General features: G+C 35.5%; 1 protein-coding gene across 1 annotated transcript in view; it reads right to left on the reverse strand.

The window, feature by feature from the left end:
• Nucleotides 1–1,450: 1,450 nt before the first annotated feature.
• HIKESHI (heat shock protein nuclear import factor hikeshi) overlaps nt 1,451–27,928 on the reverse strand; it is a 42,981-nt gene continuing 16,503 nt past the window's right edge. Inside the window, exons 3-5 of the mRNA XM_028517344.2 lie at nt 12,454–12,605; nt 8,852–8,970; nt 1,451–7,662 (exon numbers count right to left, since the gene is read on the reverse strand). Of these exons, the coding sequence (XP_028373145.1) occupies nt 7,608–7,662; nt 8,852–8,970; nt 12,454–12,605 (326 nt within the window). The 3' untranslated portion in view covers nt 1,451–7,607. The remainder of the gene's footprint in view (nt 7,663–8,851; nt 8,971–12,453; nt 12,606–27,928) is intronic.

The raw sequence follows: 27,928 nt of genomic DNA on the forward strand, positions 1-27,928 counted from the left end.
ACACCAAAATTAAAACCTTTTGTGCTGCAAATAACTCTCATCAAGAAAATGACAATCTATAGAATGGTAGAAAATATTCACAAACCATCAATCTTACCTAATAAGTAACTTGTACCCAGAATATACATGAACTCTTACAATTCAACAATAAAAAGACAAAATCCAACTAAAAAATAGGCAAAGGATTTGAATAGACATTTTTCCAAAGAACATAAACAAATGGCCAGTAAGTCCATGAAGATATTCAATATCATTAGTTATGAGCAAGTTGCTAATCAAGACCAGAATGAAATAACACTTCATACCAAATGGAATGGCCATCAACAGACAGTAACTAACATGGGAAAGTAGGTGGAGACACTGAAACCTTCCTACACTAATAGAAATGTAAAATGGTGCAATTGTTTTGGAAAATAGTTTAGCAGTTCTTCAAAAAGTTTAAACATAGAGTAACCACATACCCAATTAACTCCACTTTTCAGTATATACCCAACAGAAATGAAGCATAAACCCCCACAAATGTGTGCATGAGCATGCACAGCAGCATTAACTTATTATAGCTAAAAACTGAAAATAGCCCAGTGTGCATTAACTGACATATAAAATGTGGTATATTCATACATGGAGTATCATCAGCAATAAAAAGGAAAGGGTACTGACACATGCTATGACATGGATGAATCGTGAAAAGTGAAGAAAGCCAGTCACGAAATGTATTCCATTTATATAATACCCCAGAATGCAAATCCAGAGACAAAAAGTAGGTAATTGCTTCGGGCTGGGGGTGGGGTTGCACTTATGAGGGCTGGGGATTAACTACTGAGTACAGGGCTTCTTTTAAGGAGGATAAAAATATTCTAAAATTAGATTGTGATGATGGTTACAGAAACTTGTGAATGTATTAAAAAACAGAATTGTACAGAATGAATTTGATGGTATGTGAATTATATTTCAATAAAGCCTTTTTTAAAAATATAGGCAAAAGCTAAAAGCAGGTGTGTATGTAAGTTATGAAAATAGAAGGTACAGAAATGCAATATTATTTGATCACTTTATTTAGTGATTATAAACCTAAAAATAAAAGTCTTAACAGCTATGGAGTTAACACAGTCCTTTCTTCAATTAATTATTCACATATTGTATTTTGATGATGCAAATACAAGAACCAGAAAGTAATAAGGCAGAACCTATTAGCAATGTATTTGAAATCTAGAAACAGCATTTATAAGGATCTGTTCCAGGTTCATACACGACAATTGATACAGTAACATTCAGAAGACAATGCCCTTATTGGGTATATATACATCATCACAACTGTGAAAATATGAAATACACATTTGGGTTTACTACCTCCTCATTATTTTAAATTCTAAAAAAGTTCCTGACTTATCTTTTCATGGTTTTTTTCTGCAGTAAGTTATTAAAAAAAGTAACTTAGAAACATTCTTTGTAATGGATCTACTGGGCACAGATAGTAAATGCTGTTATTATTCTTCTTAGTATACTAAACATAGACACTGGCTGAGACTACTTCCTGCCTTTGAACATTTTTACTTATGTGTACTTATCTCCTCTGACAACTCATAATTTTGTCTTTCCCCCAGAAATTAAGGCATATAAAAATGTTAAGATGTCTTTCTCTGTCTAAATACTTTGGGCTTCCTTCCCTGTATGAAAGAATAGGAGAAATTAAGTTTGGCATTTTCCAAAGTTTATTGAATTCAAAACTATTGTAAGAACTCTTCAAAAACATGAACTTAAGAAATCTTGGCAAATGTGCAGTTCAGACTTAAGATAAACTATGCACAAGTAAAATTTGTTAATAAAAATGTTTCAATGTATCTTAGCCCATTCAAGCTTCTATAACAAAATACCACAGACTGAGTAGCTTCTAATCAACAGAAACTAGTTTCTCACAGTTTTGGAGGCTGTAGTCCAAGATCAAGGTGCCAGGATAGTCAGGTGAGGGCCCTCGTCCATCTATCACAGACTTCTCCATGTATCCTCACATTGTTTAAAAAGCAAGGTAGCTCTCAGTCCTCTTAAGAAATTAATTTCATTCATGTGGGCTTACCCTTATGACCTAATCACTGCCCAAAGGCCCCAATTCCTAATATCATCACACTGGGCATTAGAATTTCAATGTATGGATTTTGTGGGGACATAACACATTAAGACCATAGCAAATGACAGTGTACATTTCTGGTAAAAAGAAACAAGTTCAGGACTTCCGGCCAAGATGGAGATGTAGGTAGACACACTGTGCCTCCTCACACAACCAAAATAAGGACAACAACAATTTAGAAACAAAAATCAACCAGTACTGACAGAAAATTGAACTGTATAGAAGTCTGACAACCAAGGAGTTAAAATAGACACATTCATCCAGACCAACAGGAGGGGTGGAGTAGGGCTGCAGGACAGAGATGGGTCGTGGCAAAAAAAAGCGGTGGCTAGCACACCCTGGGCACCGGGTGGCAGCGAGCAGACCCAGCAAGACGGCAGAATGTGGAGGTGCATGGCATGCAAGGTGGTTGGCAGACCTGGTGGTCCCACATTTGAGTACAGATAAACCAGGTGAAACTGGGGAGCAAGACAGACCACACAACCCAGAGCTCCAGAGCCGGGAAATAATGCCTCAAAACACTGATTGAAAATACCTGTGGGGGTTGAGGTGCCCGGAGATTCCCAGACTCACAGGGGAGTTCTTTGGAGAGACCCACAGGGTCCTAGAACATACACAAACCCACCCACACATGAATCAGCATCAGAAGGGCCCAGTCTGCTTGGGGGAAGCAGCAGGAGGGACTGAAATCCAGCAGAAAGGGGAGCAAGCGCCATTGTTCCCTCTCGGACCCCTGCCCCACATACAGCAGCATAATGCAGCGACGTGGGTTGCCCCACCTGGGTGAACACCTAAGGCTCTACCCCTCACTACGTTAACAGGCATGTCAACATAAAAAAAAAAAATGGCCCAAACTAAAGAACAGACCAAAGCTCCAGAACAAATACAACTAAGCAACAAAGAGATAGCCAGCCTATCAGATACACAGTTCAAAGCACTGGTGATCAGTATGCTCACAGAATTGGCTAAATATGGTCGCAAATTAGAGGAAAAAATGAAGGCTACGCTAAGTGAAATAAAGGAAAATGTACAGGGAATCAATAGTGATGGGAAGGAAACTGGGACTCAAATCAATGGAGTGGACCAGAAGGAAGAAAGAAACAACCAAACAGAAAAGAATGAAGAAACAAAAATTCAAAAAAATGAGGAGAGGCTTAGGAACCTCCAGGACATTTTTAAACATTCCAACATCCAAATTATAAGGGTACCAGAAGGGGAAGAGAAAGACCAACAAGTGGAAAAGTTATCTGAACAAATAATAAAGGAGAGCTTCCCCAATCTGGCAAAGGAAATAGACTTCTGAGAGGTCCAGGAAGCTCAGAGAGTCCCAAAGAAGTTGGACCCAAGGAGGAACATACCAAGGCACATCATAATTACATTACACAAGATTAAAATGAAGGAGAGAATCCTAGAAGCAGCAAGAGATTAGGAGACAGTAACCTACAAAGGAGTTCCCATCAGACTGTCAGCTGATTTCTCAAAAGAGACCTTGCAGGCAAGAAGGGGCTGGAAAGAAGTATTCCAACTGATGAAAAGCAAGAACCTACATCCAAGATTGCTCTATCCAGCAAAGCTTTCATTTAGAATGGAAGGGCAGATAAAGTGCTTCTCAGATAAGGTCAAGTTAAAAGAGTTCATCACCACCAAGCCCTTACTATATGAAATGTTAAAGGGACTTATCTAAGAAAAAGAAGATAAAAAACATGTACAGTAAAATGATAGCAAACTCACAATTATTAACAACTGCACCAAAAACAAAAACAAACTAAGTAAATAAGTAGAACAGGAACAGAACCACAGAAATGGAGAACACATGGAGGGTTATTTACAGGGGAGTGGGAGGAGGAAAGAGAGGGAAAAGGTACAGAAAATAAGTAGCATAAATGGTAAGTAGAAAATAGACAGGGGGAGGGCAAGAATAGTATGGAAAATGTAGAAGCTAAAGAACTTATGACACATGGACACGAACTAAAGGCGGGGAATGTGGGTGGGAGAGGGCATGCAGGATAGAGAGGAGTGAATGGGGGAAATGGAACTATCTAATAGCATAATCAATAAAATATATTTAAAGAAAAAAGAAGGTCATGTTCATGTACAGACTGATGCAATAACTGTCTACAAATAGATATACTTTACAGCCTAAAGACAATCACTGTCCATAATACATTTGAGTCTTGTAGTAATTATAACGTATAATAATCTTACAAATTAATTGTGCTATACCTCAATCACGGATTCCATTCTCCTCCATTCTACAAAAACATTACTGTCTTTAACATCCTCAATCTTCAGCAAACTGTCTTCTGGAAGAGACATCAGAGAAAAACTGCCCTCAATCAAAAATTAGCCTAATAGACACTACGCAACTACCGTGGCAATAAAACTCCAAGACACTGATTCTGGATTCATTTTCCCATCTAAATCACAAATATTTTCTCCAGACAGTTGGACCACCGCTCTGGAAGGAGTCTTTAAACATATAATTCTTAGGAATCCTCCAGAAGCCAGTATCTTTGGACAAAGACCATTCACCAAGACCCTCAAGTCAAGCAGATGACAACAAAAAGTAGACAGCTTCTGGTCAAAGCAGGAAAAAAAGGTTAATTTTCTGATACCTTTGCTCCTTTTCCTTCTTTTGCTTATTATGGTTTGGCACTTCCTGGAGATCAATCATCCAACAGTTTTCTTAATATACTCTTACATCTTTTTCATTGTATTCTTAGTCCTCTGTCATCTTTATTGGTTACTTTAAGAAATGCAAAAATTTGCCCTGGCTGCTGTGGCTCTGTGGATTGAGCACGGGCCTGCAAAATGAGGGGTCACCAGTTCAATTTCCACTCAGGGCACATGCCTGGGTTGTGGGCCGGGTGCCCAGTGCGGGGCGCGTAAGAGGCAACCACACACTGATGTTTCTCTCCCTTTCTCCTTCCCTGCCCCTCTCTCTAAAAACAAATAAAATCTTAAAAAAAGGAAATGCAAAAATTTTCAGCAGTTTCCTCAGACCCTAGCAATTCTGAATCTGTCAAGTTCCACCATAAAAGATTTAATATTCATTCCTTTAAATTCCTGAGATCAATTCCCTCCCAAAGATCCCATCTGATATTTGAATTTTCTTCACATTATTTGTCCCAACTTTCATTCTTGTAAAAACTGGAACTTTTCTCCAAGTCAACAAAATGCTTATGCTATGATCATTATAGCACTGTTCCAGAACCAAGCTCACCAGGAGAGGGGGCAATGCTGGAGCTAGTCATTTTCTCCTAACATTTCTCAGACTTCAATGCAAGAACTAAACTGCGAGAATGTGCCCAACCGTAAGGAAACAATTATTGGCTCATCCCTGCTATAAAATATATTTATACTCCTAGTATTATATGTAACTGACCAGGGATTACTTATGTCAACACCAGGCTTTCATCTACCTCCTAAACTTAGACACATCTTACATACTTGAAATAATGAAGAGACGTTCAGATATTTAAAGCCCTTTTCTCTTCAGTGTAGTGTTTTCTTGAAAAGGATAACCAGGAAGTTCCAAAATGAAGCATATATTGGTTACTCAGGGGACTCTCTATGCACACTATGCAAGACTACCTACTTCAACAGCAAGAATACAACTAGAAAAGGATGTCCGAATTTAGGACTCGTCCTGTGCTATAGCAAGTGGTTCTAGTTTTGACTCACTGCTGTGCAAGCCCAACCAACCCCTTTACATTCACTACCTAGAACTGTTATGGACAATCACATAGCATTTTATTTCCTCTCTGCAAGCCAAGTGGCAGTTTGTATTTAACACTTCCTGCTGCAACTCTATAAAGATAACTGGACATATGGAACAGTCTCTGACTAGGCTAAGGGAAAATTAGACTATACCCAGGTGGACTGTAGGACATGTTTTTATAACTAGGGTCTGGCTTTGCATTCTAGTAAACAATCATTCTGCTTCTATTGATTTTATTACAGTTGGCTGACACATTTTGTGCAGTCTTAACTACTGCTGTGTAGCCCACTATCAAGTCACATGATTCATCAATGATCAACTATTGTTAGCATAAAGGCTTGAAACTAATCATATCATTGAATACTTGACACACAGTAAATAGCAATACGAATCTGAACTGATTGTAACTCCAGAAGATAATGGGCTATCCTTTGACTTAGGCTGAAGAAAGACCTGAAGGGAATGGAGAATTGAAAGAGAAAGTACAATTTGCAAAAATGTGCAACTTGCAATAAAGGTTTGGTAAGTCTACCAAACTTTAACAATGCAAAACATTACCTAACCTCAAAATCTTAACACCAGCTCAGTCAGATGCATGTTTCAAGACCATAAACTGATCTAACAATAATTCTGCATAGGTTCAAATGTTCTTAAAGAGAGTGACTATACCAGCAACTTTCTACTTTCTAAATTTTCACCAATCTCTACTGAGACAATCCAAAAACAACTCCAGGTCCCAAACTCCTGTATGTGCTCTTCCTTTGGAGTCACCACACAGTTCTTATACATACACTCGCTTGGTAAAGCAAGCTAACAAATGTAGCTTTGATTACAGGTGAGATCCTGATGGTTTTGGTCAATGGAAGTCGCCAGCACAAATGAGTCCGAGTTCCCTTCTGAATGACATACCAGCTTCATCTCCACACACAAGATAATGAATCCTATTTTCTTAACAAAAATGTCTAACAACATTACCAATATTAAATAAAACCTCATCAGTATTAACCATGGCAATTTTGTTAAATAAATACATATATATGAATTTGCAGATATAAGAAACTGACAGCCAACCTGTATTAAAAGAAAAAAAACCGCCCTGGTTGGCATAGCTCAGTGGACTGAGTGCGGGCTGCGAACCAAAGCATCGCAGGTTTGATTCCCAGTCAGGGCACATGCCTGGGTTGCAGGCCATGGCCCCCAGCAACCACACATTGGTGTTTCTCTCTCTCTCTCTTTCTCCCTCCCTTCCCTCTCTAAAAATAAAATAAAATAAAATAAAATGTTAAAAAAAAAAAGAAAAAAAAACCCATAATCCTAAGCAATCCTACCTGAAAATTATTTTCTCATATGTAAAACTATATATTTGATATTTTAAAAATTTTCCCCAAATTTTGATATGGTTGATTTTAACTATTCTAACAAACTAGTATAAAAATAAATAAAAGATTATAAATGCAATGTTATTTGGAACACTATCATTGTAAATATACTTTATTTTTAAGTATAAAATGAATCACAGCCAAAACAAAATGTTTTGCCTCTGAATATTTTAAGCTTAAGGGGAAGTAGTCATGAATGAGAAACATATTTTCATTTTCAATGTCTTTAATTTTTTATAAATATTTTAGTTATGTTTCATAGTCACTAAGCAGTTTTTAAACTTAGCTTTCATGACCCTTTTAATTTCATGCTTTTAAATGGAGTCATTTATTTTCAAAACATGACAAATTTCAGAATCCATTAAAAATTATTTTATTCAAATTATGTTTTCCAAAAAAGAGGGTTCTGTGCCAGTCGTCTTTGAAAGTTTTCATACCTACAAAAGAAAGAAAAACACATTTACAAGAAAATTAAGTCTTTCATAATTTTTCAAATGATTTATTAAAAAGCAGACAATTTTACATCATTTCGCAAAAGCTAAGAATGTAAAAAGCTAAAAAGTTAATCTGAAAGTTTAATTACTAATTTATAAAAAGATAGCAAACATAGTGATTTAAGTATAACTGCTTCTCATATCAAAAAGCATAAATCTTAATAAATTTTATTAAGGGACCTGAAGAAAAAAAAAATCTAACTCTTCTTTCCCTATTTCACAGCCAAATACGTGAGAGTAATAGACTCAAGGTCATATAGCTCAAATCTCATGTATTTCAGTGCTATTCATGCTTCACCATGCTATGGCTTCTCAATAAACTTTCTCTATACACTCCCCCACCACTAGGAGAGTCAAAGTGAACAGAAATACCTGTAAAAATGAAAACATGGGAAAGCCGGGGAAATACATTCATTAACCATTCATGTACAGGGTGCACTATAAACCACCCTGATGACTTACATATATTTTCTTTAGGTGAAATCATTCTAAACTTACAAAAAATTAAGTTTTGATTGACATCGCAAGCCTCATATATGGTACTTATAATTCAAAATACAAAAATTGCCCTGGCTGGTGTGGCTCAGTAGATTCGAGTGCTGGCCTGCAAAGCAAGGGGTCATTCCCATTCAGGGGACATGCCTGGGTTGCGGGCCAGGTCCCCAGTAGGGGGTGGCACAAGAGGCAACCATACATTGGTATTTCCCCCCTTCTCTTTCTCCCTCCCTTCCCCTCTAAACATAAATAAATAAAATCATTAAAATACATATATAGCTGTATAGTATATATATAAGCTATAAAATAATATATAGTTGTATTATATATAGATACATATATACACATACACACATGCTGTATTTATACATATATATAATTATACTCCTTAACTGTGGTCTCTAAAACACAGACAATTGTATTGCCCTGTCTTTATAAATTCAAAATGGCTACTATACGAAATTATTTAGGGTAAGAACCATTCGTATTCTGAAATCTGTAATACATACTTTTTAATGGCATGCAAATTATAATGTATAATGTCCACAATAAAAGAATGTTTAAATGTAAGAAACATGTTCACATGCAAAAAACACATATGGTTACGAAAATATTAGACACAAAAAATGCCCCATACCATTTCAGAACCACATTTGCTGGAATAAACATTTCAGATGGACTTGGTGTCATCTGGGCCTGAGAGATAGCAAATGATGAAGCAAAATTGTAGAAGTTGTCCAACATCTTTTGTGTGAACTGGAAAGTTAATAATGAATAGGTTAGTGTATTATACTAAATACTCCATTTAGACCTTAATATTTTAAATATATTGCCCTGGTTGGTGTGGCTCAGAGGATTGAGTGCTAGCCTGCAAATCAAAAGATTGACGGTTAGATTCCAGGTCAGGGCACATGCCTGGGTTGCGGGCCAGGTCCCCAGTTGGGGACAAGCGAGAGGCAACTGATCAGTGTGTTTCTCTCCCTCTCTTTCTCCCTCCCTTCCCATCTCTCTAAAAATAAATAAATAAAAACTTTAAGATATTCCTGCGTTAACTCAGTTTTAAGAACTGAGTTCTAAGACAATTTAATGCTGAAAGTTAAGGGAGGTTATAAAATGACATTATGGCACAAAAAAAATAAAAGTCTGCCTTTAGTACTTTCTTTGTATCTCAAAGAATTTCTGTTACCAAATATTTTATATTCCTAACAATTTATTTTGGGGAGAAAATGTTTTTCCTTCAAAGTATCTTCTTGTATCTCTCTGTCTATCTCAACTATGTTCATCTCCTCAAAAATCACCCTCCTCAAACCAACCTATTTTCTCACATAAAGCAGTAACCATGTCTAAGAAATGTTTTTCTTGCCAGAAAGATAAAACTTAAATAAAGGAACAACTGGTTACTTGCCATCAAATGTAAAGAGAAAGGCAACACTGTTCCATTTCTTCTATTTCCTCACCTGTTTCTTTTCATCGACCTTCAAATGGGCAAATCCACATATCCTTCACATCTGGTTTAAGCACTAAGCCCAGAAGTAAATGAACTACTAAAGATAATACTACCTTTAATTCACTCAAAAATAATCTTCCTAACATTACTTTCTCAGGAACACAAAACTAGCCAATAAGTCTCCTGCTCTCTCTTTTCTAACATGAGAGGAAATATCTCGTTAGGGTTTTTGTTGAATAATACCAAGGTATTTTAATCCAAAAGAAACTACTATTAAAACACTTGGACTATTAGGCTGGCCAAAAAATTTGTTTAGTTTTTTCCGTAAGATGAAAGATATGTTTTTTTCACCGATAACTTTATTGATTTGGATATTTTGAGTATGGTGGCTGTCTCGCATATGGTAGAACGTTGATTGTTCTCAATGAATGTCTTGATTTGATCGCTACTGACTTCAACTAGTCTACCCGACCGTGGAGTATAGACCAGCGAGATCTCTCCAGCATGAAACTTCGAAAACCACTTCTGACACAGTTTAATCAGTCACAGAACCTTCTCTGTACACTGATTAATCTTTTTTTGTATTCCAGTTGTATTTTTACCTTTCTTGAAATAATAAAACAACATATGCCAAAAATGTTACTTATTTTCTTCCATCTTTAATATGAAAAATTCACCTATTTTGATATTTTCGTTATGTTTTTAAAGATTTTATTTATTTACCTTTAGAGAGAGGGGAAGGGAGGGAGAAAGAGAGAGAGAGAGAGGGATTAATGTGCGAGAGAAACATCAATTGGTTGCCTCTCACACACCTCCAACTGGGGACCAGCCCACAACCCAAACATGTGATCCAACTGAGAATCGAACTGGCGACCTTCTGATTTGCAAGCAGGCACTCAATGCACTGGACCATACCACCCAGGTCAGTAAGTTTTTTTTTTAAATGTACTTTGATATGACAACTATCACAATACAATGTAACAAAACTGTTTCCAATAAAGTTAAAGACAACCAAGCCTCCTAGAGCCATCTTACAAAAAAACAAACAAAATTTTTGGCCAACCCAATAATATCAGAGTCCAGTAAGAGCACTAAAGGATCAGTATCAGCAAGAGGTGGGGGCAAGGAGGGAGGGCAACCCTCCACATTAGCAACAAAAAAACTTTATACATTAAATTTTAAAGGATCCAATTCAGAATAGAAACAAAGTCTTTAAAATACCTAGAAAAAAAAAGTTAAAACAAGCTGATAACACTTGTGGAAAATGTGCTAACACTCTTGAAAAGAAAACAAATGAAAGGACTTAATACCATGTTCAGTGGAAAGATAAAACACGTTCACAGGTAGGAAACAATGTAATAACGGCAGTGATTCTGCCCAAACCTATAAAACCAGTGTTATTTCCAATCTAAATTCCAACAAGGTTTTTTTCATGGAGCTCCATATGATATTACAATTATTCTGCAGAATACTTAAGCCTATTTTGATGACTAGGAGAAGGGACTTGGCTTATCAAGCATTAAGACTGTTACTGGCAAAGGCACAGGCAAATAAACTAATTGGAATAAAAGGGAGAGCCCAGAAACAAACCTAAGCATATGTGACAACATGACAAACAGGGTCCAGCAGATGTAACACCTGCTTCAGTGTGGCTGGTAGGGTAATAATATGGGTGTAATAATTTACAGTTTTAACTTGAACATTTCACCTCATGGTGTGTCACATGGTGTGTTTGAGTGTGATATTGTTATGTTACAGAATTACATGCTAATGATTTTTTAATGAAATATTTTGTAAAATCTTTCAAGGTAGTTTCGTAAAATACCTTGACGACAGCTGTGCAAGACAAAAAGTCAGCATTAGAACAACAACAAAAAAAGATTTCCAAAAGAGATGCTTTGGAAAGACAAATTTTAAATTGCTATGTTTAAATATATTGAATGGGAATTTACACTTAGGAAGAGTTTGGGCATAAAGTAGAAATGAAAATAGAAATCCATGCAAAAGTGATCCTTTCAAAATTCAATTTAAATCATATTACTCTTCTGCTCAAAACTCTTTGTTTTTCTCCTCGAAACAGAATATAAGCCAAAGTCCTTAAAAAAGGCAATGAAGTCCCATATGATCTATCCTGCAGCCACCTCCCCCATTATCTCCAGCTTCATCTGCCATGTCTCACTTTCGCTCACATTATTCCAGCCACAAGCACCTTCATGTTATTCCTCAAACGTAACAGATTTCTAGTGCAGGGCCTTTGCACTAGTTCTGCCTTTGCCTAGACCCTCCTCCCCTTCTCAGGCTTCTGCTACACAGCTGTTAAGTCAACCCTTACAGGATTATAACCCTTTAAGTTCCACGAGCACAAGGATTTTGCTTAACAGGTTCACAACTATGTACCCACTGTCTATCATAGTAATTGTGGGAAGGAAAGAGAAAAACTTATAATTAAGCCCATATTTATTGCTATACAAACATTTTGTCTCATAAAAGCACTTACAAATTTTAAAATACCTATAGAGAAATCAGACCAGCTGAAAATGTCCATGGAAGCCAATAACTTATGTCATATACAGGATGGAGTAAAATTAGGTTTATAGCTGTGGATACACAAAACACAGTTTCTTATTTATTAATTATTGTATTATTTTCCATACAAACAACTAGAAACCTACTTTTGCCCACGCTATGTGTTTACCTATATTGTTGTATGTTTTCTACACCAGGATAATTTTTAAAGTATAGAATATAATTTTTAAGTATTTTAGAACATAAGAAAATGTGCATTACATTACCTGAGTGAATGAGTCAACTGAGGATACAGCAGCATTACCTACAGGCGTCTGCTGAGCCAGACTGTCCAATAGTTCCACTGAAATTCCAATCTGAGCAACAGATGGCGTTCGGACAATATTCATGGCTCCAAAAGGGTGTTGGCTTCCTTCTCCTGAAAGAAATTAACATGTGCCATATATTTCAAGTTTAACTTGTATCCCATACAAATAGCTTTGTAAATATGTGAAGAACCTTTGATCTACATGCTCAAAATAGTTCTGCTACATGAAAATTTGTCTTTTCAGATAAATGTAAAAAGCTATCTAGCCTTTTGACATATTAACAGAGTAAGAAAACTAAAATTTTCCCTACCAAAAAATAGCTGTTACCTTTCTAAAACATTAAAATTACTGCGGCTTATTAAAAAACTTATCTAATGAACAAAATAAACTGAGAAACAAAATAGAAACAGAGGCATGTGTACATGGAACAGACTGACAGCTGTAAAGAAGAGCGAGGAGAGGGGACTGGATGAAAGAGGGTGATGACGGGATCAGCCAAAGAACACGTATGCATGACACGCAGACACAGACAACAGTGTAGTGATGGCCAGAGAGAAGGTCGTGGGGGGCGTTGTGTGGAAGTGGGCAAAGTGGGGGAAATAGGAACATCTGTAATAGTGTCGACAGTAAAAATAAAGTTTTAAAAAATGTTAACCTTTAGTGGTGGGGAAAATATTTTGATTAAATTTCCATTAGAAATAAATAGAATGAGAGAGAAACAAATGAGCATTAATTAGAAATAAGACTCTCAATGCCAACTCTCAGGGGAGAATAATTTTTAAGAGTTTCAGAATTAGCTTTAACATTTTCTGATTACTCCACTAAAGATCTTTAAACTGCCATTATTACTAATAAACAACATAGCATATTTTACTAAATATCATGGATCATCCCACCTTTAACACCTGATGATCTGGAATCAAAACAGGAAATAAAGAAATTTGCCACTTATTCACAAAACATATTTGATAACCTTTTCCCTTTAAAATACATCAAGTATACATCTGATCCTGTAAGTGCCAGCTAACTTATACACAGAAAATATAGGCCAATTTTATTAATTCACATAAAACATAATCAGAAAAAATCTGATGAGAGGGGAAAAAACCATACAATAGATAGATTTGGGGATTATCTAATATTTCTTATGACTGTAAAATATTTAAACAAATAATAAAGAATAAAACTCTGGAACAATACATTCCTAAAACTAGAACTCATTGCAACTATCAAAACTCTTCTTAAATTTCCAAGTACATGAATAAAAACTTATTAATGTATATATACTGTGCTTAAAAACTGCACACACACATCACTCACTAAGACTGGCTTAGATATTTTCAATATTTTTCAGTTGCTTTAATTTCCACACCTTTGTGAATTTTCCCATTTAACTCTGTTTCTAATTTCTATCAATGTGGTTGGACAAAATACTTTGTATGATTTCAATATATTTTTAAAATATATTGAATATTGAATATTTTAAAATATATTTTTAAAATATACTGAAACTTGTTTTGTGGACTAATATATGGTCTATACAAGGAAATGTTCCACATGCACTTAAAATGTGTATTCTGCTATTGCTAGGTAGAATGTTCTATTTAAGTCTGTTAGGTCTAGTTAGCTTATAGTGTTGTTCAAGTCTTCTATTTCCCTGATAATTTTCTATCTACTGGTTCTATTCTTTGTTGAAAATAGGGTATTGAAGTTTCCAACTTCTATTGCTGAACTTTCTTCCTTTAATTGTCAGTTTCTGCTTTATGTATTTTGAGGCTCTGTTGTTATGTGCACACAAGTTTATAATTGTTTTATTTCCTTCTATGGACAGACCATTTTATCATTATACAATGCCCTTGTATCTCCCATTAACAATGTTCATCTTAAGTCTATTTAACCTTGTTTTACAACTCCAGCTCCCTTTGGTTTCTGTTTGCATATACCTTTTTTTAATCTTTTACTTTTAACAATTTGTACACTTGCATCAATAGTTAGATCATTATTTATCCACTCTGCAAATCTCTGCCTTTTAATTAAGTTTGTTATCATGTTAAACACAAACTTGCTATTATGCCATTTCTTTTACTATCTATTTTTTGTTGTTTTCTTAGTGTCTGCACTGGAAATTACAACTAGCATCTTAATTTATAACAACCTAGTTTGGATTAATATCAATTTACTTCCAATAGTATAGAAAAATGTTGTTTGTGGATAACTCCTGTTCCTTACATTGTTATTGTCACAAATTATACCTTTATATATAATATGCCCATAAACATAGGCTTGCAGCTTTTGTTTTATGCAGTTGTCTTTTATATGAAGGAAAAAAGGAGAAATTATTACTACAAATGAAATGTACAATACTGACTTTTATAATTACCTATGTAGTTACCTTTACCTGTGTTTTTCCCTACTGTGATTTTGAATGACTGTTTCATACCCTCTTTTCCACCTGAAGGACTCCTTTAACATTTCTTGTAGGGATAGGTTTGACACATGTTTCTGGTAAGAAATCAGCTATAATCTTAAGGATCCTTTTATGTGATGAGTTGCTTCTCTTGCTGTTATGATGTTGTTTGTCTTTAACAGTTTGATTGTATGTCTTCACTTGGAATTTATCCTACTTGGGAGTTCACTGAGCTTGTTAAATATGTAGATGAATGGTTTTCATCAAATTTATAAAGTTTTCAGGCATTATTTCTTCAATATCCTCTCCACCCCTTCTGTTTTCTCTCCTGGACTCCCATTGTACATATGCTGGTACACTGTGACGGTATCTCATAGGTCTTTAAAGCTCTGTTCATTTTTCTTTCCTTTTTTCTTTCGACTCTTCAAACTAGACATTTCAATTGGCCTGTTTTCACTGATTATTTCCTCTGCCTACTCAAATCTGCGATTAAAACACTTGTGATTTTTTTCAGTTCAGTTATTATACCTTTCAGCTATATAACTTACATTTAGCTCCTTTTTATAATTTCTCTGATGTTTTCTATTTGGAAATACCTCAATTCTCCTGGTTTCCTTTAGCTCTCTGAGTATATCTGAGACAGTTTACCTAAAGTCTATCTATTAAGTCCAATGTCTGTGCTTCCTAGGGGCAGTTTCTTTTCCTTTCTCCTGGGAAATGGCCTTTCTTTCCTGCACAGTTTTTGTTGAAAACCGAGTGTCAAATATTATAATGTGGCAACTCTAGCAATCATTTTCCCTTCTTCAAGGTTTATCATTACTGTTTGTTGTAGTTGTTTCCTTGTTTAATGACTCTTCCGAATACTGTGGTTTGTTATTTTTTGATATGTGTGACCACTGAAGTCTCTGTTCTATTAGCTTAGTGGTCAGATAGTGATTGGAAAGAGATTTCCTTAAAAGCCTGGAACTAAAAACTTCTCCCAGTCTTTGCAGATGAGCTCCACATGTTGGGACATGCCTTCAACTCTCAGACAGGCAGTTCACAGCTCTGCCTTTGCCTTCACTTCCTGCTTATACTGAACCTCAAGGTCAGCCAGAGGTGAGATCAGAGGACCTTCTGTTATTTCCCAAGCACATGCACAGCCCTGGTCAAGTGTGTAGTCTTTTAGATTACCAGGTTGGAGAATTTCAAAGCCCTTATTCCCTTTCCTACCAAGCTTTTAGTTAGTGTATTTTTTTTTTTTGGCCTCAACTGCTGTCCCTTCTTCAAACAGCAATGACTTAGTACATCTGCTTCTAAATATTTCTGACAAACACTCCCAGCAAAGCCACTTTAGCACAGGAAGAGTTTCAAGTTAGGTGAGATACAGGTCTTTTGTATAAGTCTTCCAGGGAGCCACCAGACAGATCAAATCAAATTAATTACAGTTCACTGTGGATGTGGTCCATTCTGCTCCCTCTATACTAGTATCAGTACCAAGTACATGGGTTGTTATTTACAAGGCTACCACTAAGCTGAAGGGCAAGGGGATGGGACCAGAGTAAGTTAAAATGCCATAAAGTTCACTGTTCTAACCAAGAGTCAGTGATTTTTCTGGACTAAATGTTCCCCTGGATGCTATGATCTTTTGGTTAGTTTCCAGAATCCTGAAAAAGTAGATTCTGAGAGTTTTGGCCACTTTTTGTTGTTGTTGTTGTTTTTTTATAGAGGGATGGACTTCTGGTGTTCCTTATTCCACCAATTGTCTTAAGTCCAGAATTATGCTAAGTTCAGAAAACACACTGCTATTTGTCTGCATTACAGACTCCGAGGATCTCAATCAAGAGGAAGTAGTTCGATATGACCTTTTATTGTCTTACTCATAACTATACAAGAAGTCATCTGCCCAGAGAGCCTTGTCATCCCCGACCTCCATCTTTCATCACACACAAGCTCTTGGCAAATGAGTAAGGCTTCTAAGTAAAACTGAGTAAGACCCACTGTAAAAGATGGGACTAAGTAAATATTCTGACTTTTTCACTTTAAAGCTCTCTGGGACTAAGACAATTTAAGAAAAAACAAATGACTCAAAAGTCTTTGCAATCTTTATATTGTCAAGAGATCCAGAGCCCTGGCTGGCATAGCTCAGTGGATTGAGCGCGGGCTGGGAACCAAAGTGTCCCAGGTTCGATTCCCAGCCAGGGTACATTCCTGGGTTGCAGGCCAGAACCCCCAGCAACCGCACATTGATGTCTCTCTCTCTGTCTCTCTCTCTCTCTCTGTCTCTCTCTCTCTCCCTAAAAATAAATAAATGAAATTAAAAAAAAAAAAAGAGAGATCCACTGTGCAACTGTATCATTCCTTTAGTGACTCTTATTCTCAAAATGGGCTTGACACAGTAGTTGATACCTTCCAAGTGCAAAGGTTCTTATTTGCAAACCATAAAATAAAATACTGAGAAGAAACCCTGGAACATAATATACAAATTTACATGTTTAATTTTGGATCTGAATTCATGACAGCCAGAGTTAAAAACATAAAAAAAAACAACCCAACTATGATCAGATGATCAGTTACACTGAGTAGTACTGTCAAAAAATAAAAAATAAAAAATAAAAAAACACCTAAAACAGCTGAGAAAGTAAAACATGTGAGCCGGTCTTTAGAAATAACATATTAGATAAAATTCTTCATAACATTCTAATAATAAAAGCAGCAGCAAATTTTTTAAGGCTATTCTCAAAGTGTCCTTCCTCAGTAACAGTCAAGAGCCTACTACAAGGCACAACTCAGAGAAAGGAAACCTGCAAGAAACTAGTTCTTTATTATTGGTAACAACAACAAAAAGCAGCCATGATCATTTACTATCTGAGACCAAAGGGACTCTTTTTAACCATATATACATTTTCCAAAAAACAACACAAGATTTAAAAACAAAGCCATGAAGCTAACATCCAAGACACTTGGGTTTTATTTCTGTCTTGACATTAACTGGCCTTTATACTGTTTGTTTTCTCATCTGTAAAATGAGGCAGTTGAAGTAGATGATCTCAAAACATCCTACCGCAGTTTTGGTGATTTAAAATAATACCCCAGTCTACTCAAATATTTACCTATCCCATTAAACAAACATTTTCTAGAATAAAAATGAAAACAACAAATATTAAACTCTTCATAAGAGCCATGTATTAACTGTGTTTAATTATTGGGGAAAACACCCCAGTACAACACAATCCATCCCAAAGAATGCTGGGTTTCAATTTTAAAAATGAGTGTTAAAGTGTGCGAGGTGGGAGCAAGACCTATAATTCTTACTGACATTCAGTAATAAATTACTACGATGCATCAATATATACATATACACACATATATTTTAATAAAAGTTCAGAAGAATAGAGTAAAAAATAATTAGAATTTTTAATAAGTGAACGCAAATATTCATTCCACATTTCCCTAGGGTTCAAATTATACATACCCAAAATGAGTGAAGTTCTCTGAAAACAACTGTTCAGCAACTGTCATGGCTAAATGTAGAATACATCCATCTTAAAAATCTGACTCCTGATTTTAAACACATCTCTAAAATAGATTCTCGCTTATCATTACTTCTGGTTCTTTTTCTGGCAATTGCATTATCAATATGCAATACCTGAAACCCTGAAATTTTGAAACATTTTTTTCTTAGTGTTCTTTAAACATTTTTTAGTTGTTTTTTTCCTATTACCATTTGTCCCCCTTATACACTCTTCCACTTCCACCCCCTCACCACCCCACAGTCACCACACTATTGTCCATTTCCATGAGTCCTTTTTCGTTTTTGCTTGATCCCTCCATCCCCTAACTATCCCCCCCACCCAGAGTTGTCAACTGCTCTCAATGAGTTTGTCTCTATTTTACCTGTTGTTTAGTTTGTTCATTAGATTCCACATATGAGCGAAACCATATGGTATTTGTCTTTCTCTGACTGGCTTACTTCACTTAGTATAATGTTCTCCAGGTCCATAGATGCTGTCGTAAAGGGTAAAGTTGTCTTCTTTTTTACAGCCAAGTTGTATTCCATAGTGTAAATGTAACCAAACTTTTAAGGGCTCATGATTTGTTATTAAAAGGATGGCCATCTTCTTTGACCCATAATTTGCAAAACATTGTCACTTTTAGATTTATAAACACTGTTTAGAATCATCCAATTAATTTTTTTCATTATACACCTATTGCCATCATATAAATACCAACTTTCATCAATATCCACTTACACGCTGTATCCAGTCAATTTTAGAGCACAAACATAAGATAAAAGAATACATCCTTTTACCACATGTCCAAGATTTTGTCACAAAATACTGATGATCACTTCCTCCTTGTTGAATAATAAAATAGGTAAGAATACCATTTTCTTTTGGTCCTTAGAAATATACTGCTCAATCATCTCTCTCCCTTTTCTTTTCAGTTGGAGAAAATTCTCCTAAGAGATCATCACCTGAAGGTCCACAGTCTGAGATTTTACTTCTCTATTGTCAACTTCGTCATCATTAGAGCCTAGAAAGCTGCTATTCTCCTCTTTGTATTTATTTTTTGATTCATGCAATGATTGTGAAACTTGTTTTTCTGTCAATTTTCTTTTCTTAGCCATTATAAACCAAATATGAAAAATTTTGAATTCCCAATTCTGTTCAATAAAGTAAACAGTATACAATTAAGATGATGTCCCCAGTCTCCTTGTATATTTCTTGAAAGATGACATAACCCTTTGGACAACACAATATGAAAACTATGGGAAAATGCAATGGCAAACTCTGGTACACAGGCTACATCTGACCCATGAACTATTTTTGTATAATACCAACATTAATTGAATATGTTCTGTATGGTGAGAGCTAAGAATAAGAAAGGTTTTTATATTTTTAAAGGGTTGTTTAAACAAGAACATGACACAGAGACTATATGTGGACCACACAGCCTAAAATATTTATTTAGTCTTACCCTTTACAAAAACGTTGGTCAACTTCTGCTCTAAGTAATTCACCATCCATCTTATTTCTTATTATTTCAACCTCTTTTTTTTCACAGTTGAGAATAACTGATGAGTAATGATAAAATAATTCCTTGGATGAAAAAGCAAAATATAGGAAAAATAAGATCACTAATAGCCCCAAATGCACCTTAGGATTATAAATAAAATTGTCCGGTGGACCCATATAGTAATTGGTAAGATAAAATGAGTTTTTAAAATATGTAAGTACCTATTATATTGTACTTATGTAAAAAATATAGCTATAAAATAGATGGGATGGTTAAAAACAGTATGGGAAAGGAAGAAGTCAAAGAAATTATATGTACAACTCATGGACATGAACTAAGGTGGGGGAATGGTGGTGGAAGGGGCGGTGCAGGGCAGAGGAGAATAAAGGGGGGAAAATGGGACAACTGTAATAGCATAATCAATAAAATATATCAAAAAATAAAATAAAATACATAAGTAAACATTCTCTTTGTTCTTTGGAAGACCTCCACAAAAGAATAAAACTCATGAAGTGTCAATCTTTCTAAGAGTTTTAAGTGCCCCAAAAGAAGGAACTAAAAAGCAAGTCTACTCATTAGGATATTGTAGGTGTACAAAGCAGCAAAGAAAGGAAGGCTAATACAAACAGTTATGCCAAAAATAAGTCATTCACTCTGAAGAGGCACTTGAACATACATATACTAAAAAGCTATATAAAAACAGCTTAATTATATCTGCTTAAAAGCATTCTTAGTATTGAATATATTATAAATATTTAGAAACTACATATGCAGGATAGGGCAAAAGTAAATTTATGGCTGTTCATACAGAAAATAATACAATTAATAAATAACAATACAATAAAATGTTTCACATACTCACAACCATAAACCTACTTTTGCCTCACACTATATTTCTAAAACCTCTTTCCGTATTTCCATTGACAGCCTGAAAAGCCCGAAATTACACTTTTCAAATTCTAAGAGCTATGTGACTCTCAAAGGTTTACTGGCAATATTTAAAATTACATAAAATGATTTACTTGACATTGTACACAAGCCATATTTTCCAAGTATCTGAAGTCCATCACTGTGTTCTATATACTCTAAAGAACATAAAATACACAGTCTCTATCCTCAAGGAATTTACACTCTAATAGGGCAGTAACAGTCAGTGAACCTTCCTGCAGAGGTTTCATTATCAGGGTGATTTTTAAGATCCCTCCTAGAGCTATCTCCTATAATTTTGTAAAAACAAAGTAACCATGCGTACTACCTATGTGCAAGCAACTATTCTATGTTTGCATTCATTATCTCTAATGCTCGCAGAAACACCTGCACTGTATGTACATTTTGCCTGAATTCTTCTCTAAGGTACAAATAACTTGGTCAAGACGACCCAGCTAGTAACAAGTATCACCCAGATTCAAAAGAGGTCTCTGCCAAGCCCCAAAACTGATGCTCATTATAGTTCATTATCCTGCCTGTTTATACCAAAATTTATGGTACAAACTCTTAATTGATTGTAACTCATTACTTACTTCACAATAAATCATTCAAGAAAGCAAGTCAAGAAATGTCAGGAGGTAAAAGGTTCCTATTCTGGCTCACTAGCTCCGCTTCCTATCAATGAAGTAATAGTAATATCTTGAGCTTTGTTCTGTCCTTTCTGATCCCCTTAAAAAACTCAACCCATTTTTGAAATGAAAACTCGAATAAGTTTAAAAGTATTGGGTTGGCCTCAAAAGTCCGTTTACTTTTTCCCATAAAATAAAAGACACATTTTTCACCAATAACTTTATTTATTTGGATATTTCGAGTATGTTGGCTATCTGCCGTATGATAGAATGTTGACTGTCCTCAGTTAATGTCTTGATTTCATCGCTATCAACTTCAGCTGGTCTACCTCACCATGTAGCATCATCTAGCAATCTCCAGCATTAAACTTCGCAAACTACTTTTGACACATTCAATCAGTCAGAGCACCTTCTCCATACACTGCACAAATCATTTTTTGAGTTTCAGTTGTATTTTTACCTTTCTTGAAAAAATAAAGCATAATATGCCAAAAATGTTGCTTATTTTCTTCCAATTTCAATATTAAAATGGCTACACAAAAATTCACCAATTTTGATGTTTTTTCAAAAATTTTTAATTAATTATTTTTAGAGAGAAGAGAAAGGCGGAGAAAGAGAGGAAGAGACATCAGTGTGTGGTTGCCTCTCATGTGCCCCCCCAGTAAAGACCTGGCCCACAACCGAGGCATGTGCCCTGACTGGGAATCGAACCAGAAGCCCTTTGGTTTTTAGTCCAGAACTCAATCCACTGAGCCACCAGCCAGGGCTGATAAGTTTTTTTAAATGCAGGCTGATAGACAGCTGTCACAACCCAATCTAACAAAATTGTTTCCAATAAAGTTAAAGACAACTAAGTGCTACTAGAGCCATCTTACAGAAAAAAACAAAGGAACTTTTTGGCCAACCCTGTATCTCCCTGGCAACTAAGTGAAATGAAACAAAAGGAACCATATATTTATAGGCAGAGAAAGCCAAAGCAGTACATTAAAATATGGCAGCAAGTCCAAAAAGAAAAGAGAATTATAAAAAAGAAATTCAAACAATGATTTAAAAGAAATTTTAATTTTAACATTCCTTAAAATGTTAAAATTAAAAAAAGCTAAGCTTTTTTTCATCAGTATCATGAAATACAAAGAATGACTGGGCAACTGTGGCAGACTGAAGACTAAAGAAATATGACAATTAAATGTAATGCATGATTCTGACTGGATCCTAGATGAAGGGAGAGGGAGAATTGTTATAAAACTGGCAAAAAAACTTTAATGCACACTGTATATTACACAAGAATATTGTATTAAATTTGCTGAATATGATAATTACACTGTCACTGTATAAGAGAATACACTTGTTCTGGGAAATACATGCTAATGTATTTAAAAGTAAAGGGGCATGATGTTTACAAGTAATTCTCAAAAGTTTCAGGGAGAAAAAAATACACACACACACACAACTCCAAAGACTAAATAACAGAAAAACTAATGAATGTGGGAGAACAATGTAAAAAATTCTTTATACTACTCTTACCATTTTTCTCTAATTATAAAATTATTTCAAAATAAAGCTGTTTTAAATCCCTAATGCAAAAAAAATAACTTTAAATAGCAGAACTGATTCTTCTACAATTTCATTCCAAACACAACCTCACAGTAGGTTAGCCTGAAAAAATAAGGTAAAACTCTACCATAAGATGCCTCATTTACTCTGCAGGCCTGAACCATAAAATACTAACTAGTCTTTTCTCAGAACAAGAATATTCTATAAAGCTCTGCCACATTCATTTCATTATTGACATGAATATATATCATCCCTCTTCTTCAGACCACAGGTAATTTGATCAACTATTTCGTATTCTTAAATATTATCACATATTAAAGTGCTATACATACAATAAAAAAAATTTGTTAAGTTCCACGTAAGTGTTTTTATTTTATCTGACCTAACATCCTACTCCCCCACCTGCTCTTCCAATCTTGGCCTCTTCTGTTTCCCATCTCCACATAATTCTCCATTGCAGATGTTACTGGAATTCTCCCTGACTGAGGCATTGAGCCATTTCCTCATTGGCTCTTGAAACACTTTACAATTATTTAACCTACAGAGAAAAGGAAGGTTTTAAGTTGAACTTTGTGTATATGAAAAAATATGCTGTGTGGCTTTAACAAATTCTTTGAATAGCATATGAACTCTACAAATATTTACCTTTGACACACATATGCATATAAATGTATATAATATAAATTCAGTTACATATTTTTGGAAGCATAAGAAACTGCTTCCATCTTCCAATTTCAGAATCAAAATTTCAAACCTTAATTTAAAAGATAACTGTACTCATGTTTCTTATACACCATGAACCAAAACTTCTTCAAGTTAACATTACATGACATCTCATAATTCATAGGTGTTACAGATTTTATCAGATGTTTAAGTGACTATAAGTAGACACCAGCACTCAGGTGATCTGCTATATGAATGTTGAGTATTCTGATGAATCTTACAGTTTAATGATATTACTAAGAATAGATACCACTTTCAGAAGTTGGGTAAGACAGTGTAAGAAAAAATTTCAAGAAGTACTACAAAATCTGACAATACTAATATCATAGAACTAGAAATACTTAAGTGTTTGTGGTAAATAGACTTCTAATTCTAATTATAGATACCTCTGTGTTAATGAGATGGACAAACATCAAAAAAGCAGCCTATCTCCCAAAGAACATCACTGAAAATGCAATCTACTGAGAAAATTCCCAGTAAAACCTGATGCTGATTATAAAATGCTTCTTCAGACCAAATAAAGTCAAAGCAAAGGTGAATAAACAATCCTTGCCTCTGTGCTGAAGAATGTGAAAATTCTGAACTTTGAGGAACATAGCAGAGTGTTTGTAACAGTCCTTTTGGCTTCCTATTGTCCATATCTAACTCTTTCACATGCTATTAAGAGTTACATTATTTAACACTGGCATGAAGATAATGAGAATGGAGATAAGTATCTTTAATCCAAAATAAATGACCAAGATGTGGTTTTTGCCTAAGGTTTTTGTCATAATATTCAGAATTTCACTAAGTAGATTGACATAGCAAGAAAAACTGAAGACGAAGCCCTATAAAAATGACCAAATCCAGGGTTTTAACTGCAAACATAGATGTTTGTTAATATTAATTCACAGTACATTGTGGAAAGTTAACAATGTAGTATAATTTACCATAATTCCCAGAGAAACCACGAAAAAGCTAGTGCAAAGGTAGATAACTAAAAATCCAACAGAAGAAATAAGAATTTAAAACTAATCCAAAAGAAGCCCTCGAAAGAAGTAAAAAGAGAATTTTCAAAAAGGTAATTTTAAAATTACCATACTGATAACATCAAATATTTATGGACTAAGCACTTCATTTAAAAGGCAGAGACTGTAAGAAGAGGTTAAAAAAAGAGGCAGCACCTAACTATATACTGTGGCCACTAATCATAAGAATGCTGGAAAAGCTATATAAAAATTAGACAAAGCAGACTTCAAGTCAGAGCCACTACCAGAGTAAAAGGCATTTCATATTGATGAAAAGGCCAATTTATCAATCTTGCCCACTCATAAAATAGAGAAAGAGAGAACAATTGCTATGTCTTTTATTATTTGTATTCAGCATGGTGCTTGAAGAAGGCCAAGACAATTCAATAAAAAGAAATAAAAGAGCCCTCACTGGTGTGGCTCAGTGGGTTGGGTGTCATCCTGAAAACTGAAAGGTCACTGGTTTGATTCCAGATCAGGGAACACACATCTGAGTTGCAGGCCAGCTCCTCAGTTGGGGGCGCGTGAGAGGCAACCTACTGATGTTTCTCTCACACATCGATGTTTCTCTTTCTTTCTACCTTCCTCCCCCTCTCCCTAAAAATAAACAAAATCTTTATAAAATATGAAATAGAAGGCATAAAAATTTGAAGGAAAGAAGTCAAGTCTTTTCCACAAGCATTATGATTATAGAAAACCCTAGGGAGGTACTAGAATAAAGGAGTTTAGCAAGATATTCTACATACAGAAAAATAAGTTTACAGTTGTTCTCATGGGGAAAAAACACAATTAATTAATAATACAAGTATAAACAATGCATTTCATGTACTCACAACTGTAAACCTACTTTTTCCCACCCGTTGTTTCTTCATCCTTCAGGATACAGTCAATATACAAAAACCAACTGTTCAACAACACCAAATGCTGGCAAGTATGTGGAGCAACAGGAACTCTCAAACATTGCTGGCAGAAATGCAAAATGGTACAGCCATTTTAGCAGTTTCTTAGAAAACACACCCTTACCATACGATCCAGCAATTGTACTACTTGGTATTTACCCAGAGGAGTTGAAAAACATCTGCACACACAAAAACCTTCACATGGATCTTTAGAGTAGCCTTATTTATAATTGTCAAAACTTGAAAGCAACAAAGACCTCCCTTAGTAGGTGAATGGATAAACTGGTATATCCAGACATTAGAATATTATTAAATAGTAAAATGAAATGAGTTATCAAGCTATGAAAAGACATGGAAGAACCTTAAATGCATTTTACTAAGTGAAAGTAGCCAATCTGAAAAGCCTTCCTATTGCATGATGCCATGACATGCAGGAAATGGCAAAACTATGGAGTCAAAACAAAAGAATCAGTGGTTGCTGGTAGTAAGGATAGGGTGAGGCAGTGAACAGGAAGAGCACAGAGGGCTGTTAGGGCAGTGATAATACTCTATGATACTATAATTCTGCATACATTACACATTTGTCCAAACCCACAGAATCTACAACAGCAAGAGTGAACCTTAACGGTGGACTATGGGTAATTACAATGTGTCAATGTAGATTCATTCACCCTTGGCAAAATAATGTATCACTGTGATAAATGATGTTGATGATAAAAGAGGCTATAAATGTGTGAGAACAGGGGTATAATGGAAATCTATGTGCCTTTCTCTCAATTGTGTTTGTAAATTTAAAACTGCTCTAAGAAGAAGTAAAGTCTAAAAAAATCAATTCAGACTTCTGGCCAAGATGGAGGTGTAGGTAGATACACTTTGCCTCCTTGCACAACCGAAAGGACAGCAAATTTAAAAACAAAAAAATAAACAGAACTGCCAGAAAATTGAACTGTATGGAAGTCTAAAAGCCAAGGAGTTAAAGAAACATTCATCCAAACTGGTAGGAGGGGTAGAGACAGGCAGCCTGAAGACAGGACTCTGGGGAAAGAGGTGGCTGACAAACCGGGTAGTCCCACATTTGTGTGTGAATAAACCAAGAGGAACAAATGGGGAGCCAGATAGACCACGCAACCCAGGGTTCCAGTGCAGGGAAATAAAGCCCCAAACCTCTAACTGTAAAAATCTAGGAGGGTTGTGACGGCGGGAGAAACTCCCAGCCTCACAGGAGAGTTCACTGGAGAGAACAACAGGGTCCTACAATGTACACAAAACTAGCCACACTAGGAATCAGTACCAGAAGGGCCCAATTTGCTTGTGGATAATACAGAAAGTGACTGAAAGCCAGCCAAGAGCCAATAAAGCAGCACTGTTCCCTCTCAGACCCCTCCCCCATACATAACACCACAACACAGGGATATGGGATGTGTCACCCCAGCGATTACCTAAAGCTCCGCCCCTTATTATGTAACAGCTGTGCCAGGAGAAAAAAATATGGCCCAAATGAAAGAACAGATCAAAGCTCCAAAAACAGAACTAAGTGATGAAAAGATAGTCAACCTATCAGATGCATAGTCCAAAACACTGGTATATCAGGATGTTCACAGAAATGGTTGAGTATTGTGACAAAATAGAGGTAAAAGTGAGGGCTATCAAAAAGTGATTTAACAAAAAATATACAGGGAACCAACAGTGATGGGAAGGAAACAGAATTCAAATCAATGATTTGGAGCAGAAGGAAGAAATAAACATTCAACCAGAACAGAATGAAGAAACAAGTCAAAAAAATGAGGAGAGGCTTAGGAACCTCCAAGATATCTTTAAACATTCCAACATCCTAATCATAGGGTTGCCAGAAGAAGAGGAACAGCAAGAAACTGAAAACTTATCTGAAAAAATAATGAAGGAGAACTTCTAGGAAGGAAAGGAAACAGACTTCTAGGAAGTTCAGGAAGCTCAGAGTCCAAAAGGAGTTGGACCCAAGGAAACACACACCAAGGCACATCATAATGACATTAGCCAAGATTAAAATTAAGGAGAGAATCTTAAAAACAGTAAGAGAAAAGAAGACAGTTACCTACAAAGGAGTTCCCATCAGACCATCAGCTGATTTCTCAAAAGAACCCTTACAGGCAAGAAGGGGCTGGAAAAAAGTATTCCAAGTCATGAAAGGCAAGGACCTATAACCAAGATTACTCTATCCAGCAAAGCTATCATTTAGAATGGGAAGGCAGATGAAGTGCTTCTCAGATAAGGTCAAGTTAAAGAGTTCATCATCACCCAGCCCTTATTATA

This window comes from Phyllostomus discolor, chromosome 6, assembly GCF_004126475.2.
Source record: "Phyllostomus discolor isolate MPI-MPIP mPhyDis1 chromosome 6, mPhyDis1.pri.v3, whole genome shotgun sequence".
Taxonomy (NCBI): Eukaryota; Metazoa; Chordata; class Mammalia; order Chiroptera; family Phyllostomidae; genus Phyllostomus; species Phyllostomus discolor.